The sequence below is a fragment of the Ambystoma mexicanum genome, chromosome 10 (genome assembly GCF_040938575.1).
Source record: "Ambystoma mexicanum isolate Mex_15411 chromosome 10, UKY_AmexF1_1, whole genome shotgun sequence".
Classification (NCBI taxonomy): Eukaryota; Metazoa; Chordata; class Amphibia; order Caudata; family Ambystomatidae; genus Ambystoma; species Ambystoma mexicanum.
Genome location: NC_090932.1, coordinates 154,850,758 through 154,868,791, shown reverse-complemented (window position 1 = coordinate 154,868,791; position 18,034 = coordinate 154,850,758). Strand labels below are relative to the sequence as shown.

Below are 18,034 nucleotides of genomic sequence, written 5' to 3'. Positions count from 1 at the left end.
CATATTAATTGGTGAGTCTGCTCCTCCACCAGTTGCCATGCCCAGGTTTCTGTTGGCAGACAGTATGCTCCTTACACGGAGCCGGAGGTCGTCCCACCTTTTCCGGCACTGTTTTGTGGTGCGGGGTGTTGTTCCTACTGCACTGACCTGCTGTGCGACTAGGTCCCATATAGCCTTCTTCCGTGCTATTGCCGGTCTGGTCATTTCAGTGGAGAATACAATGTCCGCGTTTTCCTGTAGGGTTTCCGCCAACATGGTGAGCTCTTCCCTACTGAAGCGCTCCTGCCGCAGCCGATCGCAAGATTTTTTGACAACTTTTGGCATTATGACGATGGGTGGATGTGGGTGAAGGTTTGTGGCGGGTCTCGGGGTCAGATGTGCACTGGTTGTGGAGGATTGCAATGGATTGTGTTTTTAAAGATGGCCGCCGTGCTCTTTCCCGTTCTGGTGCGATGGCGTAACTTCCGGATCCGCTTCTTTACGGTCACCGCTAATAGCGGTCACCGCTATGTGCGGTGATCGCTAATATCGGTGGGTAGGGTGGCGGTGGTGCAGCTTGATGGCATACGATGCCGGTAGGTGACATTTTTGGGACGTTAACGGCATGGCGCAGATTACATTACTAGCATGGCGCAATGCTCATGCCCGAGAGGTCATAATTTCCCGCTTTTAACGGTTTCAGGCCAGCACGGACACGTTAGTTGCGCCATGCCGGTAATGTCCATTACTTACCACCAGGGTCGTAATGAGGGCCTTTGTCTTTTAGAGCTTGACATCTTGGGGCATCATTTATACTAGAGCTTAGATGGGTGCCCAGATAACAAATAGAGGAGGCTTCCTTCAGAATGGAGTGGCCCAAGTGCCATTTGAAGGCATGTTTCGAGCATCTCCCACGTTTGGCTCCCACCACCAGGATATTGGTTTTGGAGACATTTATCTCTAAAGTATTTCTCTGCATCTATGTTTGTAAAGCCTCCAGTCTTTGTTGGAGGGCAATTAGTGTCTGGTCGACTAGTACCAAGTCATCTGCGTAGATTACCAGGCCAAATCCTGATCACCCATGGCAGACGGGAAGGCTCTCCCTTTATTCAGAGTAACGTGTAAATGTGAAAGAAACAAAATAAACAAGAACTGAGCCAAAGGACATCCTTATTTTAATCCTCTGTACGTGTTGATCCTTTCGGTGAGGAGGCCTTGAGCGTTTAAGCAAATCTGTACATTTGTGTCCTGATAAAGGCATTTCAGCTTAGCCCAGAGATTTCTATCAGTACTGTCAAAAGCCTTTTTTCAATCCACAAAATCCAGGTATATATTTACGCCTTTTTTTAGCGCCCTCACTTTCAAGATGTTCAACAAAAACAAGTTTAATAAAGTTCCAACACCTCTTAGTAATTCCCTTACTGCCACTTTAATGGTAGTAATGTAATTACTGCCAGTTTTTACCCAGTGCCAAATTCTGACTTATGAGGTGAAGTGGAGAAGTTACTTGTAGCAGGTTGCTGAAGGTAGCACCTCTACTTTGCTTCCATAAAATGGAGAATTTGCTGTGGCAGAATTGACACTCATGGGAATTCTACAAAATCTGCAAGGAGTCTTCGGGACTCCAAAAACGGTGATTAATACCTTGCTTAATCCACTCTCATAGTTCTACTGTATATATGCAGACCAAGTGGCGGTAAGGGTAAACAAGCTTAACAGTAATTGATCAAGAATTACATCCAAAACCGTAATAAAATTTTGTGTGCTTATATGAAAAACTGCTATTAGTATGTATATGCACATTTAACATTTTTCTTTATTTTTTTAAAATATATACTGGAGATAACTCCTTTGGTGGCAAGCGTTCTTAGTTTGCCCATTGTGTACTATCCAATCATTAGGGTTCCAGGACACGGAACTAGGTATTCCAGACGAAATGTGATATTCAGATGTGCAAGTGCAGTGAAGAGAAGTGCAGGAAATAGGGGAGGGTAGGGAGCATGGTATGGGCATGTGCTGGTGAGTGTGAAGACACTGGTGGGGGGTGCCTGTACTTCCACTCTCTATATGGTTGAGGAGATGCTCAGAGGACCCCAGCCAAGATTCTCAAGCGGTAGCAATGGACGATCAATCAAGGCCTAGCTTCTCAGGAGGTGATGCAGGCTGGTTCTTAAGTACAGTGTAGACCCGAACCCCCACAAAGGAATGTCCACACACAGTCTTTATATAATTAATATTCGAAGGTATGTACACGATCACAATAACGTACTTTGTACTCGGAAATCAACAATGATAAATATATACAATTCTAAAATGGTACCACCAATGTTATCAAATCTCATTAAAGTGCATCAACTGTACGGTTAAAATGTCACGCTGATCAATAACGAGGAAACAGCAATAGAGATAGGAAGGAACGTAAAATGGTTGAAACAATAGGCAGAATGCTGGCCTATACCGATAGACACAGTTCTGTGTGGAGATCCCCCCACCTGGGCAACCTATAAAATAAAGATATATAGCACAAGCCTAGTCCATATATTGTTCAATAGCCTTATTTCCTCCTATTAAGGTTTTACCCTCCCCAATGTACCTGGTGGAGTAGAGTTCTTCGAAGACGCGTCGAAGGTTCCTGCTTGAGTGACTCCCTTTAAAGCAGGAGCCACGGATCGTCGAGAGGCGTCGAAGATGGTGAACTTGTCGTCGACGGCGACAATGAGAAGTTCAAGGGTGCCGAGACCCTGATGTCGATCCAGGCGGTGCTCGTCAGCAACGTCCTCCGAGCATGAGGTGTGCGGGGCACCTCGGCGATATATTGTTCAGGACCGCAAAGAGTTTCAGAAGAGCTGTGGCCCAACGAGGGCGTCGAGTCGTCGAAGTCTTTGTGGCCTTCAGGTGGCGGGAAACCCACCAGCGGATTATCCTCGGCGCGTTGGTCGTCCTCGACTTTCTCCGGCGGGACAAAGCGGTCGAGGATGCGGACAAGGGAGTCCTTGGATTCAAATGTTCTTAGACAAAGGAGCGGGCGGCTCCGGTTGTCGGCGGCACAGCCTCAAGTGGTCCCCACGGCTGGGCAACACAACTTCGACGGGCCTCCAGCGGTTACACAAACCTGCGAACCCTGGTCGACGGCAATGGACTTCGATAGCGGCGAAGTCCGGGTGCTTTGCTTCGTTCTCCTCAGCGGTCCCGTCTCGGGTCGGCAGCCTTTCGAGGGTCTGACTTCCAGGGAGCTTCGGCGAAGGTTAGCGGTGCTCGATGGTCCCTCGGAGCACGGGAAGAGGGCGCCTTACCAGGTCCTCTCTCGGATCAGTCCTTGACGAGTTCGGCAGCTTTCAGATCAGGTCGAAGCAAATGCAACAGCAAGTCTTCGTCTTCCAGCTGGGTGTCGAGGATCAGCAGTTCCAGTTACTCTTAAAGTGTAGACACAGTTTCTGAACAATTTCCAGTGGTGAGAGGTCCCCAGATATACTATCTTGTCTCTCATCCACACTGCTGGGTCACTCTCAGCAGCCAATCATACAGATGGGCATTCATGCAGTCAGTCAGCCAATCAGGCACACAGTGCATTCAGGCCATCCTCCTCCCTCTCAGACACTCACAACAAGGAATGTGGATTGGGACGAGTACCCAGCCATTCAACACTACACACTGCATTCAGGCCAGTTTCGGGCAGGGCTGTCTCCGTCTTTGTCTCTCATACCAGAAACCAGACAGCCACAACAAGAAGTGCATATTGGTCACACACTCCATTCACCCAGGTCCCACCCACAAAGCGTACCCACAACATACAGCCACTGGGAAGGCTCCAGTCAGTCTGGACTGGACTTCACAAGAACACCATATATGGAACTTCCACCCAACAGCCGGTCAGGGGGAAGGGACAGAGTCAGGGCTTCCCAGGACTTTGGGAAAACAAGGTAATAGGTAATAAAAAGCAACAGGCCACAGGGGCCATCTTGTTTTCCATCAGGAATCAACTGATTCCAATGGCAGGGCCTGGGGATCCCCAAAATGGAGGATACTCAGCGCACCTGTCAAAGTCAGCATGGAGCTGCCACCAGCCCATACCCTGCTCTGCGGGCCACCCACAGGTGCCCAAAAACATACACTAGGTGCACAGGGTTGTACCCCCCACCCATCGGTGCCATTAGGGTATCCCACGGGTCCGTTCACCAAACCAAAAGAGAGAGAGCTGCACCGCCAGGAGTCCCACGTGAACTACTGCGTGAAAAATATGACAGAACACACGATAAAAAGGCAGTAAAGGACAAGGATACAGAGGCCCTGTCCCTCCGATGCATTTCCAGCATCACAGTCGCCCCCGCCAGACTGAGGTGGAGGGTGCCTAATTTCCCACCGATAGACACCCTCATCCAGACGGTCAACATACCTTTTGGAAAGGCCATCTGCATTATCATGACTCTTCCCTGGTCTGTGCTCTATGGTGAAGTCTAGCCCTTGCAGGCTAATGGACCACCTGAGCAGTTTCGGATTTTCACCCTTTATCTGCATAAGCCACTTCAGGGGCTTATGTTCTGTTTGGACCTTGAAGGTAGACCCCGTAAGGTAGGGCCTAAAACGCCTAAGGCTACAAACTATACTGAAACACTCCTTCTCAACAGTAGCCCACCTAAGTTCTCTACCCTTAAGTTGTCTACTGATGAAGATGATAGGATGTTCCCTCCCTTGGTCATCTAACTGGGACAAGACAGCTCCAATTCCGGTGTCGCAGGCATCCGTCTGGACGATAAAGGGTCGGCTGTAGTCAGGTGCACACAACACAGGTGCCCTACACAGACTTTCTTTCAAGCCATCAAAGGCCCTCTGACAGTCTTCCGTCCAATTAACCTTCCTAGGTTGTTTGGAGGAAGTCAGAGCTGTCAGTGGTGCAGCTATGGTTCCATAGTCCACCATGAAATTGCGATAATACCCAGTGAGGCCCAAAAAGGCTCTCACCTGGGTTTGAGTAGTGGGAGTCTCCCAGTCCTGTACATCCTGTACCTTACTGGGGAGAGGTTGGATTTGACCCCCTCCTACCTCATGACCAAGATATGTGACTTTCCCATGAGCTATCTGGCACTTGGCGGCCTTGATGGTGAGGTTAGCCCTTTTCAGGGCCTGCAACACCTTACCCAGATGTGTCAAATGCTCTTCCCAAGTGGAACTGTAGACGGAAATTTGGTCTAAATAAGCCACACAAAAGGCTTCCAGCCCACTGGGAGCATGATTGACCAATCTCTGGAAGGTGGCAGGGGCATTCTTCAACCCAAAAGGCATGACCCTCAACTGGTAGAGTCCCTCTGGTGTTGTGAACGCCATCTTTTCCTTGGCATGGTCCGTCAGAGCTATTTGCCAATAGCCTGAGGTGAGGTCAAAGGTGCTCACAAATTTGGCAGCACCTATGGTGTCCACGAGCTCATCGGCCCGGGGCAATGGGTAAGCGTCAGTTTTGGTGACAGCATTGACTCCTCGGTAGTCCACACAGAACCTCCAATCCTTGGTACCTGCCTGGGAACTTGCCTTGGGGACAAGGACCACGGGACTGGACCAGGGACTGGTAGAGGGTTCAATAACACCCAGATCCAACATCTTGGCCACCTCAGCCTGGATGTGGTTCTTAACAGTATCTGGCATACGTTAGCACCTGCTTTTGACAGGCACACTATCACCAGTGTTAATCTCGTGGCTACACCACGGTGTAAGGCCTGGCATCAGTGAAAACAGAGAGGCATACTGCCGGAGCAAAGACCTGCAGGCCTTCTGCTGCTCTGTCGTCAGATCAGGAGAGAGATGTACTGCCTCCACTGAGCCATCCTGAGGGTTGCTATGCAGCAAATCAGGAAGGGGCTCACTCTCGTCCTCTTCTTGCTCTGAAGCCAGCCTAAGACATGCGACTTTGGCTCGCCTGTGGAAAGGCTTGAGCCTATTAACATGGAATACCTGAGGGGCTACCCCTGGGATTCCCATGTCAACCAGATAATTGACCTTGCCTATTTTGGTGATTATCCTGAAGGGTCCAGTCCATTTATCTGCCAATGCCCGAGGCTTGGTAGGCTCCATCACAAGGACCTCCTGTCCCGTAGTCCAATCCACTTGCGATGCTTTAAGGTCATGCCAGTATTTGTTCTATTCCTGGCTGGCCTTGAGATTCGCTGTTGCCTGACCCATCATCTTTGTCATCCTCCGTCTGAGGCCTAACACATAGTCCCCCACTCGCTTGGCGGGACCTGGAGGGGTGGCTTCCAAACCTTCTCTGATCAAGGCAAGGGGCCCCCTCACGGGATGTCCAAAGAGTAACTCAAAGGGGCTGAAACCAACACCCTCTTGAGGTACCTGTCTGTAAGCAAACAGCAGGCATGACAGGAGGAGATCCCATTTCCTCCTTAGGGGCTCCTCCAAAGCACCTATCATGCCCTTGAGAGTTTTATTAAATCTCTCAACCAGACCATTGGTCTGGAGGTGGTAAGAGGTGGAGAATTTATAGGTTCCGCCGCACTCTTTCCACATAGTCTTCATGTAACTAGACATGAAGTTGGATCCTCTGTCAGAGACAACCTCCTTGGGGATTCCAACATGGGTGAAAATGCCCAAGGGCCCCTGGGCAACCACCTTGGGAGTTACAGTCCGAAGGGGTATAGCCTCAGGGTACCTGGTGGCATGATCTACCAAAACCAGGATGAACCGATGTCCACCTGAAGTGGGAGGGTCCAGGGGACCGACAATGTCGATGCCCACCCCCTCAAATGGTGTGCCAACCACTGGCAATGGCTGCAGTGGGGCAATGACACTGCCTCCAGTCTTGCTAGACAACTGACAAGTTGGGCAGGTCCTGCAGTGCGACTCCACTTCTACTCCCATCCGAGGCCAGTAGAAATGGGCAGAGAGCCTCTGCTTAGTCTTCTTGATACCAGGATGACCAGCCAAGGGCACCTCATGCGCCAACTGCAGTAGGAAAGGCCTGTAGACCTGGGGTACCACCAACCTCTTGAGGGCACCAGGTTCAGGCTTAGTGGGCTCACTAACAAGGAGCTCACCCTCCCAATAAATCCGGAATGTCCTAGGCACTTCTCATTGTGCCTGGGACAGGGCCTGTTTCCTCAGACCCTCGAGAGAGTGGCACTCTCTCTGTCCTTTACAGAAGTCTGCCCGGGAGGGTCCCCCTTCAGCTAACAAGCATTGAAGGTCGGGATGATCCCCCGGGTTGAGAACCTCTCCCACAGGAGAGTTTTCTGGCTCTTCTCCCACAGGAGTTGAGACAGGGTTTACCACTGGACCCAGCCCGTCCAGAGCATGGATCCCAATGGGTGCTGTAGGAACAGCAGGAAGAGAAGGAGCTCCCTCCACAGAGGTGGCCTTCTTGTTCTTCCTTCGTCTTGCCTTAGGCCGCGCCTTTGGCTCGGGTACCTGACTCACAGCCGGACCCGGGGTCACCTGTGACGTAGTGACTGCAGCAGCAGTCATGGGAAGACCATCCGAGATCAATCCCAACTCTACTAGATCATTACCTAACAGAATGTTAGCAGGGACATTGTCCTGAACCAGGACAGGAAGCTTTGCTGTCTTGTCTCCAATTACGAGTGTGACTAAGGCTACAGGCGATAATTTGGGAGGCCCACCAGCTAACCTGGTGGTTCTCAGAGGAGCACCTACATAGTCCTCTGGCTTGAGCAGGGTCCTGTCCACCACTGTCATGCTTGCCCCAGTGTCTCTCAAACCAGTAGAAGGCTGGCCATTCAGGAGGACACTTCTCAAAAATCTACGGGTGTTCTGTGGGATAGTCGCCAGTACTTCCGCATACTGGTCCCAGGCCCCAAGGGACACTAAGGAAATCTCTACAGAGCACCAAATGTTATCCCTGTAGAGGAGGGGAGGACAGTGGCCTCCACCTCAGACATGGGGTAAGGGTAGGTCAGCTGACAGCTTGTACCCCAAGTGCGTTACCTTTACACTTGGAGTCACCCCTCTTGTGATCCAGAGCCCCACTATCCCAACAGGTACCGGGAGGGCGGGGTACGGTACTGGAACCACGGTAGCCTGCTTTGCAGCAGGTGGACCACTACTCTTATTCCCAACCACAGATGCCTTATCCCCACTAGATTTTTGGGCCTTAGGAGAGGAGGGTTTAGTTTTACTCGACTGTGACTGCTTTGGGGACTCCTCAGCTTTCTGAGAGGCCCCCTTTTCTTTGTCCTTGTCCTTCCCACTGGAGTCCTTAGGGGCACCCGGTGGGAGACCCACTTGTCAGCCAGCCTAGCCAGCTTAAAGGGATCCAAAATGTTCTGGTCAGCAACATACTGATGCAGCTCCGATGAACAGGCTTCAGAAAAATGCTCAAAAAACAGTAGGTGGGACAATTCAACAAAAGTTTTCAAATTGTAACCATCAATCCACCCCATCATGTTCATGTGTGCAGCACTCACCCAGTCAACCCAAGACACATTCTCTCTTTTCTTAAAATCCCTGAACCTTTTAAGGTATTGGGTAGGTGTCTTGCCAAACTTGGCAATTAAAGCAGACTTCATACACTCATACTGACCCCTGTCTTCCACACTCAGTTTCAGAATCCAGTCATACCCAGTCTGAGGCACTCTGCTTAACAAACACTTAGCCCAATCTCTTTTGTCAACATCATGAATTGCACAAGCCATTTCAAACGCTTCAATCCATTGGAGGATATCAGAACCCTCCACAAAAACACCAACCAAATCTTTCATAAATTTAGTTGCTGGGGACCTGACACTCTCACTGGGTTTCACTGAAGTCTCCACTCTAGCTTTCTCTAGCTGGATTCTCTGACATTCAGTGTCCTAGTTCTTGAGTTCAAGGTCCTTATTTTTGAGGTCAAGATCCCTATTCTTGAGCTCCACTTGTTGAGCCAACCCCTCCTTCTTAAGCTCAGCATCTATTTCCAACTTGCGATATTCAAAGGCCAATTTCATCCTTAATAACTCAAGCTCCAAAGAATTGCTGGGGTTTGGAACAGAGGCAGCAGGAATGGTGGCATTCCCAGAAACAGTTCAGTATAACCCCCAGGAGCAGAGTCCTCATTGGTTGCATTCCCCCCTCATCAAGAGTTTCACCATCAGTCTGGTAGTCCACCAGGGCAGCTATCAGCTCTGCCCTAGACTTATCCACAAAGTCTAATTCCCTGGCTTCACAAGCACTCTGGAGAGCCTCTAAGCTCATCCTAGTCAATGTACCATTTGCAATAGACTCCATTGCTTGTAATGCAGTTATTTTGTACACAACCAAACCTTAATTTAATAAAGTGCAGATATTTTGTATGTGGCACGGTTATACACTGATTCTTAAAACCATAAGCATCCCACTGCTACCACCAGTGTGAAGATACTGGTGGGGGGGTGCCTGTACTTCCGCTCTCTATATGGTAGAGGAGAGGCACAGAGGACTCTAGCCAAGATTCTCAAGCGCTAGCAGTGGACGAGCAATTGAGGTCTAGCTTCTCAGGAGGTGATGCAGGCTGGTTCTTAAGTACAGTGTAGTCCCCGAACCCCCACAAAGGAATGTCCACACACTGTATTACTGAAAACACAGTCTTTATATAATTAATATTCAAAGGTATGTACATGATCACAATAACACACTTTTACTCGGAAATCCACAATGATAAATATATACAATTCTAAAGTGGAACCAGCAATGTTATCAAATCTCAGTAAAGTGCATCAATTGTACGGTTAAAATGTCACGCAGATCAATAACGAGGAAGCCAGCAATAGAGATAGGAAGGAACGTAAGATGGTTGAAACAATAGGCAGAATGCTGGCCTATACCAATAGACACAGTTCTGTGTGGAGATCCCCCCACCTGGGCAACCTGTAAAATAAAGATATATAGCACAAGCCCAGTCCATATATTGTTCAATAGCCTTATTTCCTCCTATTAAGGTTTTACCCCCACCCAATGTACCTGGTGGAGTAGAGTTCTTCGATGACGTGTCGAAGGATCCTTCTTGAGTGACTCCCTTTAAAGCAGGAGCCACGGATCGTCGAGAGGTGTCGAAGATGGTGAACTTGTCGTCGACGGCGGCGCTGAGAAGTTCAAGGGTGCCGAGACCCCGATGTCGATCCAGGCGGTGCTCGTCAGTGACGTCCTGCGAGGATGAGGTGTGCGGGGCACCTCGGCGATAGATTGTTCAGGACCGCAAAGAGTTTCATAAGAGCTGTGGCCCAACGAGGGTGTCGAGTCGTCGAAGTCTTTGTGGCCTTCAGGTGGCGGGAAACCCACCGGCGGATTATCCTCAGCGCGTTGGTCGTCCTCCACTTTCTCTGGCGGGACAAAGCGGTCAACGATGCGGACAAGGGATTCCTTGGATTCAAATGTTCTTAGGCAAAGGAGCGGGCGGCTCCGGTCGTCGGCGGCACGGCGTCAAGTGGTCCCCACGGCTGGGCAACACAACTTCGACGGCCCTTCAGCGGTTACACAAACCAGCGAATCCTGGCCGACGGCAATGGACTTCGACAGCGGCGAAGTCCGGGTGCTTTGCTTCGTTCTCCTCAGCGGTCCCGTCTCGGGTCGGCAGCCTTTCGAGGGTCTGACTTCCAGGGAGCTTCGGCGAAGGTTAGCGGTGCTCGATGGTCCCTCGGAGCACGGGAAAAGGGCGCCTTACCAGGTCCTCTCTCGGATCAGTCCTTGACGACTTCGGCAGCTTTCAGATCAGGTCGAAGCAAATGCAACAGCAAGTCTTCGTCTTCCAGCTGGGCGTCGAGGATCAGCAGTTCCAGTTACTCTTAAAGTGTAGATACAGCTTCTGAACAATTTCCAGTGGTGAGAGGTCCCCAGATATACTATCTTGTCTCTCATCCACACTGCTGGGTCACTCTCTGCAGCCAATCATACAGAAGGGCATTCATGCAGTCAGTCAGCCAATCAAGCACACAGTGCATTCAGGCCATCCTCCTCCCTCTCAGACACTCACAACAAGGAATGTGGATTGGGACGAGTACCCAGCCATTCAACAATATACACTGCATTCAGGCCGGTTTCGGGCAGGGCTGTCTCAGTCTTTGTCTCTCATACCAGAAACCAGACAGCCACAACAAGAAGTGCATATTGGTCACACACTCCATTCACCCAGGTCCCACCCACAGGGCGTACCCACAACATACAGTCACTGGGAAGGCTCCAGTCAGTCTGGGCTGGACTTCACAGGAACACCATATATGGAACTTCCACCCAACAGCCGGTCAGGGGGAAGGGACAGGGTCAGGGCTTCCCAGGACTTTGGAAAAACAAAGTAATAGGTAATAGAAAGCAAGAGGCCACAGGGGCCATCCTGTTTTCCATCAGGAATCAACTGATTCCAATGGCAGGGCCTGGGGATCCCTAAAATGGAGGATACTCAGCTCACCTGTCAAAGTCAGCATGGAGCTGCCACCAGCCCATACCCTGCTCTGCGGGCCACCCACAGGTGCCCAAAAACATACACTAGGGGCACAGGGTTGTACCCCCCACCGTGGGTGCCATAAGGGTATCACACGGGTCCGTTCACCAAACCAAAAAGAGAGAGCTGCACCGCCAGGAGTCCCACGTGAACTCCTGCGCGGAAAATATGACAGAACACACGATAAAAAGGCAGTAAAGGACAAGGATACGGGAGGCCCTGTCCCTCCGGTGCATTTCCAGCATCACAGTGAGGACCCGGGAGGGAAGTGCAAAAGGGTGCCAGGGGAGGAGGCCACTTGCTAAGTGCAGGGGCAATGACATCCCAAGGGTGGGCTGATCACAGCCGCCAGGTAGGGGGCCCACAAGGGCAGTACTGTAGGGGGCTGCTGGTATCGACTCGGCAGGGGCCTGGCAGCCTGTGAGATGGATGAAGGTCCAGGTCGCCAGTCTCAGCAGCAGCGGGATGATTAGCAGGGAAGGGGGAGAGGGAAATAGGTAGAGAAAAGCAGAGTTTTGAGAAGTTTCCGGAACTTAAGGAGGTTTGGCTGAAGGCTGAGAGTCTGTTCCAAAGAGAGGCATCAGCCAAGGAGAGAGACCTGCCCTCCACTCTCTGCTTGGAGAATCGCTTGAGAATCAGAGAGTTTGAGTTAGAGGAGCGGAGGGCTTTAGCATGTAGGTATTTAGGGAGCGAAAGTTGGAGATAGCGTGATCACAGGCCCCAGAAAGCCTTTTGGATGATGCAGTGAATTAGATCCTTGAGGCAACCGGGAGCCAATGTAGAGATCTTAGGGCTGGAGAGATACGGTCCCTGGGCCTGGAAGGGTCTCTTGGGGTACTACCAGTTTCCTGAAGTCCCCTGGAGTAGACTATGTATGCTCAATGTAGAGGAGTCCATCCTCCCAGTAGTGTCTATGCTTCTCTGGCTCTTGCCCTTTCAGCTGGGAAGCTGTCCTCTGACACAGACCTGGTAAAAATGTCCACTGACTCAGGAGAATAAATCCAAAAAGTCCAGAGTCCAGCAAAGGGTGCTGGGGTTCTCTCAGGTTAAAGGGAATTAGCACAGAAACTGAAAATTCTCCCTAACACAAAGCACAACATATACACATGATGGAACCCCACCAACCTGACACAATAGGGGTGGAAAGGGATTTTGCATAGTTTCCATGCATGTTTCCTCACATGCCTGCTACCAGAGGTAAGTATGTGGTACAACAATCACCCATGGTCTCCTTTGACATTTCCCCAATGCAGTACCAAGGTTTTTGTTTGTTTTTTTTTGCATATTTATAAATTGCTCAAACCCTGAGGCAAATGAACACTATGGAGGAGAATCTGCAGTTTGTAAGGTAGACAGCAATGGCACAACAGAGGCCTAGGATGTCCTTGCATATTTCCTCACGTGTGGGACCAGAAGTGGGATAGGTGTAGTCCAACAGTGGCCCATAATGTCTCTGCACGTTTCCCGATGTCTGGCAGGGTGTATGTGCAATGGGAGGGCAATAAGCAGTTGATTTTTTACCTTATGTTTCCTTCCTCCTCAGAGAAGATGTCTGTTGGTGTTGGTGGGGTAGACCAATTCCAGGTCATGATCAGGGAACCCTCTTGTGATGGAACGCTAAACACCTGGGATTTTGTGGGGGCTGGACTCACCAGCTGAAGTAGGGCATCATGATTTGCTTGATCTTGATGATCAAGCACTTAGGCAAGCCGCTCCTGCACTCTACAAGCTTTGGCACCCAACAATGAGAAAAAGGCATGTCCAGGAGATCAACTGCAGACCTATCACAGATCACACTTCTTTTAAGGCAGCAAGGGTGGCATTCCCTTCCAGCAGCCTTCACCTGCCTTCCATTTACTATGTGTGCTCTTGGTTGTATCGCTCCAGCAGACTCAGCAGTGCAGAGTGCTGCTGTGTGTGTGTGTGTGTGTGTGAGAGAGAGAGAGAGAGAGAGAGAGCGAATGAAAGAGAGAGAGAGAGAGAGAGAGAGAGAGAGAGAGAGAGAGACAATAACCAGGGAAATGGTGAATGCCAGCATCATGAATGTTATGCCATGTAACAGCCAAGTGATCAATGGATGTTGTAATACCATCTTGAAGCGCTTTCGTTTTTTTTATTTTCATCACACCTGTGATTGGGTTTGCCAGAAGCACCACTTGTGGGAATTGAAACAGCAGAACAAGCAGTATGGAGTTCAACACAGTCCATCATTTCCTTTAGAACCCTGGTCCGCAGTAATTCCCTTTTTCTGTTGGATTACGTCTACCTCCTATTAATTTCAAACTGCCACGCATAGTCTCTGAGATTTGATAGTATCTCAAGAACTTCTTTCTTGAAGCTGTGTTTTTCTGGGCTAGTTCAGGGATTGTCAAACTCTCATGTTGCTCCTCCTGGATACTACTATGAGACACAATATACTTTTAGGTTGTCTGATATGGGTCAGTGTTTGCCCCTTCTACTCTGTTTCACATGGGCTTTCAATTAATTTATGGCTGTCTTAGGACCACCCTTATACTATTCCATTTGGTTTGATTCTGGCCATCAACCTAGCCCGAATCTGCCAGTTTAGGTCTTAAAGTCTCTACTCCTTTTCTTTTCCTTCTAGGACTTACTCCCCTTGTTCACCTTTATTGTTCTATCTGCATTTCTCTGATAGGCAATGCAATTTTTCCTCTGTGCCTCTCTTTTCCCACCACTCATTTGTTTCCCTCACTTTTCTGATGCTCTTCCTCCTTTTGATTTTGGTGTGTCCTTTTGTTCCGTTCCTTCGCCTCTCTTCCCTATTCTCCCTGCTAGTCATTCTTCTCTTTCTCTCCTACAATGTCCTCAAAGACCACGTCCTCACCCCTCTCCTTCTTTCTCTGTTTCACCCTTCCTCTATTCCTCCTTGTATTGTTTGATGTTCGTGTTCCTCTCCCTTCTCACTACCCCCTCTCTCTACCTATGCTTCAACTCAGCCTTTATCTTTATCCATGCCTCCTCCTTCTACGTTGTACTCTCTTACCCTTCCTCTGCTCCAGCTCCTAGATCCTCTCTCCTCTTCCCGCTCTGCTCTCCTCCTTCTGCTGTCACAATCCTTCTTATAACTCCCACTCCCTTGCTCTGGCTTTCCCTACCTTTATATCTTGTCCTTACTGAGTGTAGGGCATGCACACCACCTTTGTTGTAGTCACAAGCAAGGCCTATGATTGGTCTGGAGGCGTGCAGACTATAATTTGACGATGGTGTCATGCACTGACGTTATCTAATCATGACCACCATTTTCAAACCAGACACCGTCTTTCTCCTGGCCACCCACTTCCCTGCTGGCCCCAGTGTTGTCTGCAATAGCCCAACTCTTACTGTGAGATGATGCTCTATCCTCTTTGGGTAACCACTGGCTCCCTCAGCTTGATGCTGGTGAGGCTTGCAGCAGCGCTCCCATACCAATTTCCCCCTGCCTATTGGGTTCGAACCTGAAGTGCTCTGTGTCCTCTTGGTTCCAAAGCGAGCCCGTTGCCCTGAGCTATCCTCCCGAGACACTGGCTGATAGTAAACATGTGACTTGTGGAATCCTGCTTTCAAAAACCTTTCACAATTCCTTTGGAGGGGGACAGTGGAACACTTTCCATTAATCATAATATAAAATGCACAAATTGCTAGTGTATCACAGAGTAAATAGTTGTATACAAATATGTCCAACTCCAAACACACGAAGACACACAATATGTGGTCTCTATAGGCACAAGTAGAAACAAAAGGATTGGCAGGTGAGGCCAGGAGCACATAAGTGGGAGTATCCCGTGAGAGGTGTGGGCCATGCACGCACATCAGTACATTTCTTTTTATCAACCAGAATGCTGCTCTTGTCCCATCCTGTTCCCTAAGAGAACATTCCACAAGTATGGAGAAAAGGTGACTGGACTACGAGTACAGTAATGACTACAGAGAGTAACGTGTTCGATTTTACATGTTAATTATTCAAATCATGTACCTGTTTTATTTTATTTTTTGCTGCTCTGTCATAGTTAAAGGAACATTTTAACATTTTTAAACAAGTTCTTGTTTTGTTTTAAGGTATGTATTTCTTCTTGTATATTATTCACTAAATGTCATGTGCTTTTTTAGATATGTATTGGACAGAAGTGTGTAAATTTGACATCTTTAAATAACAAGTGTTCCTCTGAAGTAACATGCAACTCTCATGGAGTAAGTTAAAAACATATTTTTCTATTTCCATGTTTAATGGCTATTTGGAAATTATTTGTGTTTTTGTATAGTGAAATGGCTGTCTTGCTTGTCAGGTATTGACATTAAATTCCCTGTTAGTGGCATGAGACCAGCCATTATTCCCATCAAATGCTAGATATCTCCCTCGAATGGCCAAGTGCTCATATCATGTGTTAGGTACGAATGTGCTCTAGCACTTTGAAGCGTCTTTTGTGCTAGATTGAATTACAATAATAGATCTTAGCCCAAATAACCGGACCGACTCAAAGAATAGGACAAAATACCACGCTTTTGCCAGTTTAATAAAGCAGGGTCATGTGGAAGACATCGTACTGATGCTTGCACACTCACACAGTAACTTGATTACATGGAGGTCTTATACCCCAATATATGTCATATATGACGTCACTCTACGTGGCAAAATACAAAAACCTATTTCGAAGGGAGGGTTTGGTTAAGGGAACATATCTATGTAGTTCTTCGTTGGCTACCCCTTGTCTTTAGAGCACGCCTTGGACCTCCTCTAAATGCATACAGTTCTGATTATGATGGACAAAACATCAGGGGATTGGCTCTTGCAACATTTTATGTTAGGTTGTCCCCTAACCCCACTGATTGGTAGGCATACTATCCCAACCTTTGACTTTCGGCTCCTTAGCAGCATGTAAGCAAAACAAAACTTAGGTGTTTGAATCCCACCAGACTTCTCCTCATTTTGCCAATTAGACCATCATGTCATCAGTAGGCCATCAGCCAAAGTCTTCCGTTTGTAGTTGACCTTGCTGCTGTTCACTGTTCTGGAACCTTCAAGGCAGTATGAGCACACCACTATCTTAGTTTAGAGCTCTAATGAATAGTCTTTGTTTTTTACTTCTGTGTCACTTTGAATTTGTCAATTTCAGTCTTCCATTTACTGATATTTCATTTAATCATGCCAGATGTTGTTGCTCCTCTTGGCCTCTAGACACTTCTCCAGAAAGGCTAATTTTCCTTACCTACTGAGTCCCTCAGCAGCTTTGCTGGATTTCAAGGATTTATTTTGCTCACCTGGCAAGCGTGTGAGCCATTGTTTCCCACTCTTACATGTGTTTTTCTGTGTGTGTTTAACATTTTCTTGTGTTCATAGACTGGAGCCTCACCTACTCCACAGGCATCATCTTTTTACTGTGTGTTACACAGTACCTTCAGTGCAGTGACACAGGGTTGTCTTTTAGACTTCCCAACTCAAACTCAATTTTCTGGGACTGACTACTGTCTCCCAGAACATGTAAAGTTGCCATTGACTTTATTAGTCTCTTTAAAATCCACAGACCCAGTGCAAACTATCTTACATAGAGTACTGGAAAGGGTTAATTTATAGTAGGGGGCGTTGCTTGGACGGCCATGTAAGAGGTCGCACTCTGGAGGAGCTCCGCTGATCCTGTTTTGATCCTGATGGAGGGGTACGTCCACGGGGGCCGGCCGACGCTGGAAATCGATGTCCAGGTGTGTGAATGCCACCACTACACCCGGTGAAAGTTTGTGATGTCTGGAAGGCCTAGAAACCGAATTAAATGTGATTGACTGGGACGAGCCCTGAGCAGGCGGACAAGACAAAATGGCGGCGACACGCTGCGAACACCGAGGATCGTGATCACGAGTGCAGGACCCTTGGGTCCCTTTGCTTGGAGACAAAAACACGTGAGCGCTGCCTAGGACGCACGGTGGCCCAGCGAGCTGGAGAGCCAACCGGATGTAGCTGTGACGACGGGACCGTGGGCCCGGTGGTTGGGGTGCTCCGGGCGTGTTGGATGCCCCATGGTGTGGCGGGCCAGGCTTTGACCACTGTGTGGTGTGACTCCCCCTCAGTGCCCCCGCTCGACTCATACAACAACATGGCCACGAGAGGTGTGAAACCCAAGGCCAAACAGCCCACAATGGAGGGTTACGCTAAGTCCCCCTCAGGGGCGGAAGGAGGCAAGAACAAAGAGACCCCTGTGACGGCCGCGGAGTCACCGGGCACGATACAGGAGGTGCTGGCGGCGATTGCGGACTTAAAGGTGTCATGGGAGACCAAGTTGGGCCTCGCCATGAAAGAGCTACAGGAAGGCTTAAACCTTAAGATCGGTGCCGTCCAGGAGGAGGTGAATCTGCTTAGACTGGATGTGAGGGCGATCTCGGAGCGCACGGGGACCATCGAGAAGATGACGGCCACGAACACGGCAGACTGCGCTGCTCATAAAAAGGAACTACACGCCCTTGTGCAACGGGTGGGCAACCTGGAGGACAGAGCGGAGCAGGCGGAGGGACGTGCCAGGCGCAACAATATTCGCATCGTGGGCCTACCTGAAGGAACGGAAGGGCCAGATCCCACGGAATTTGTGGAATCCATGTTTTTGCAGGAGATTACCGGCGGGGTACTGACCCAGGGGTTTGCAGTCGAGAGAGCGCATAGGGCCC

General features: G+C 49.2%; 1 protein-coding gene across 1 annotated transcript in view; it reads left to right on the top strand.

The window, feature by feature from the left end:
- Positions 1–18,034, top strand: part of LOC138491245 (disintegrin and metalloproteinase domain-containing protein 9-like) — a 2,911,326-nt gene that overhangs the window by 2,531,986 nt on the left and 361,306 nt on the right. Inside the window, exon 17 of the mRNA XM_069617655.1 lies at positions 15,494–15,574. Coding sequence (XP_069473756.1) covers positions 15,494–15,574 — 81 coding nt within the window. The remainder of the gene's footprint in view (positions 1–15,493; positions 15,575–18,034) is intronic.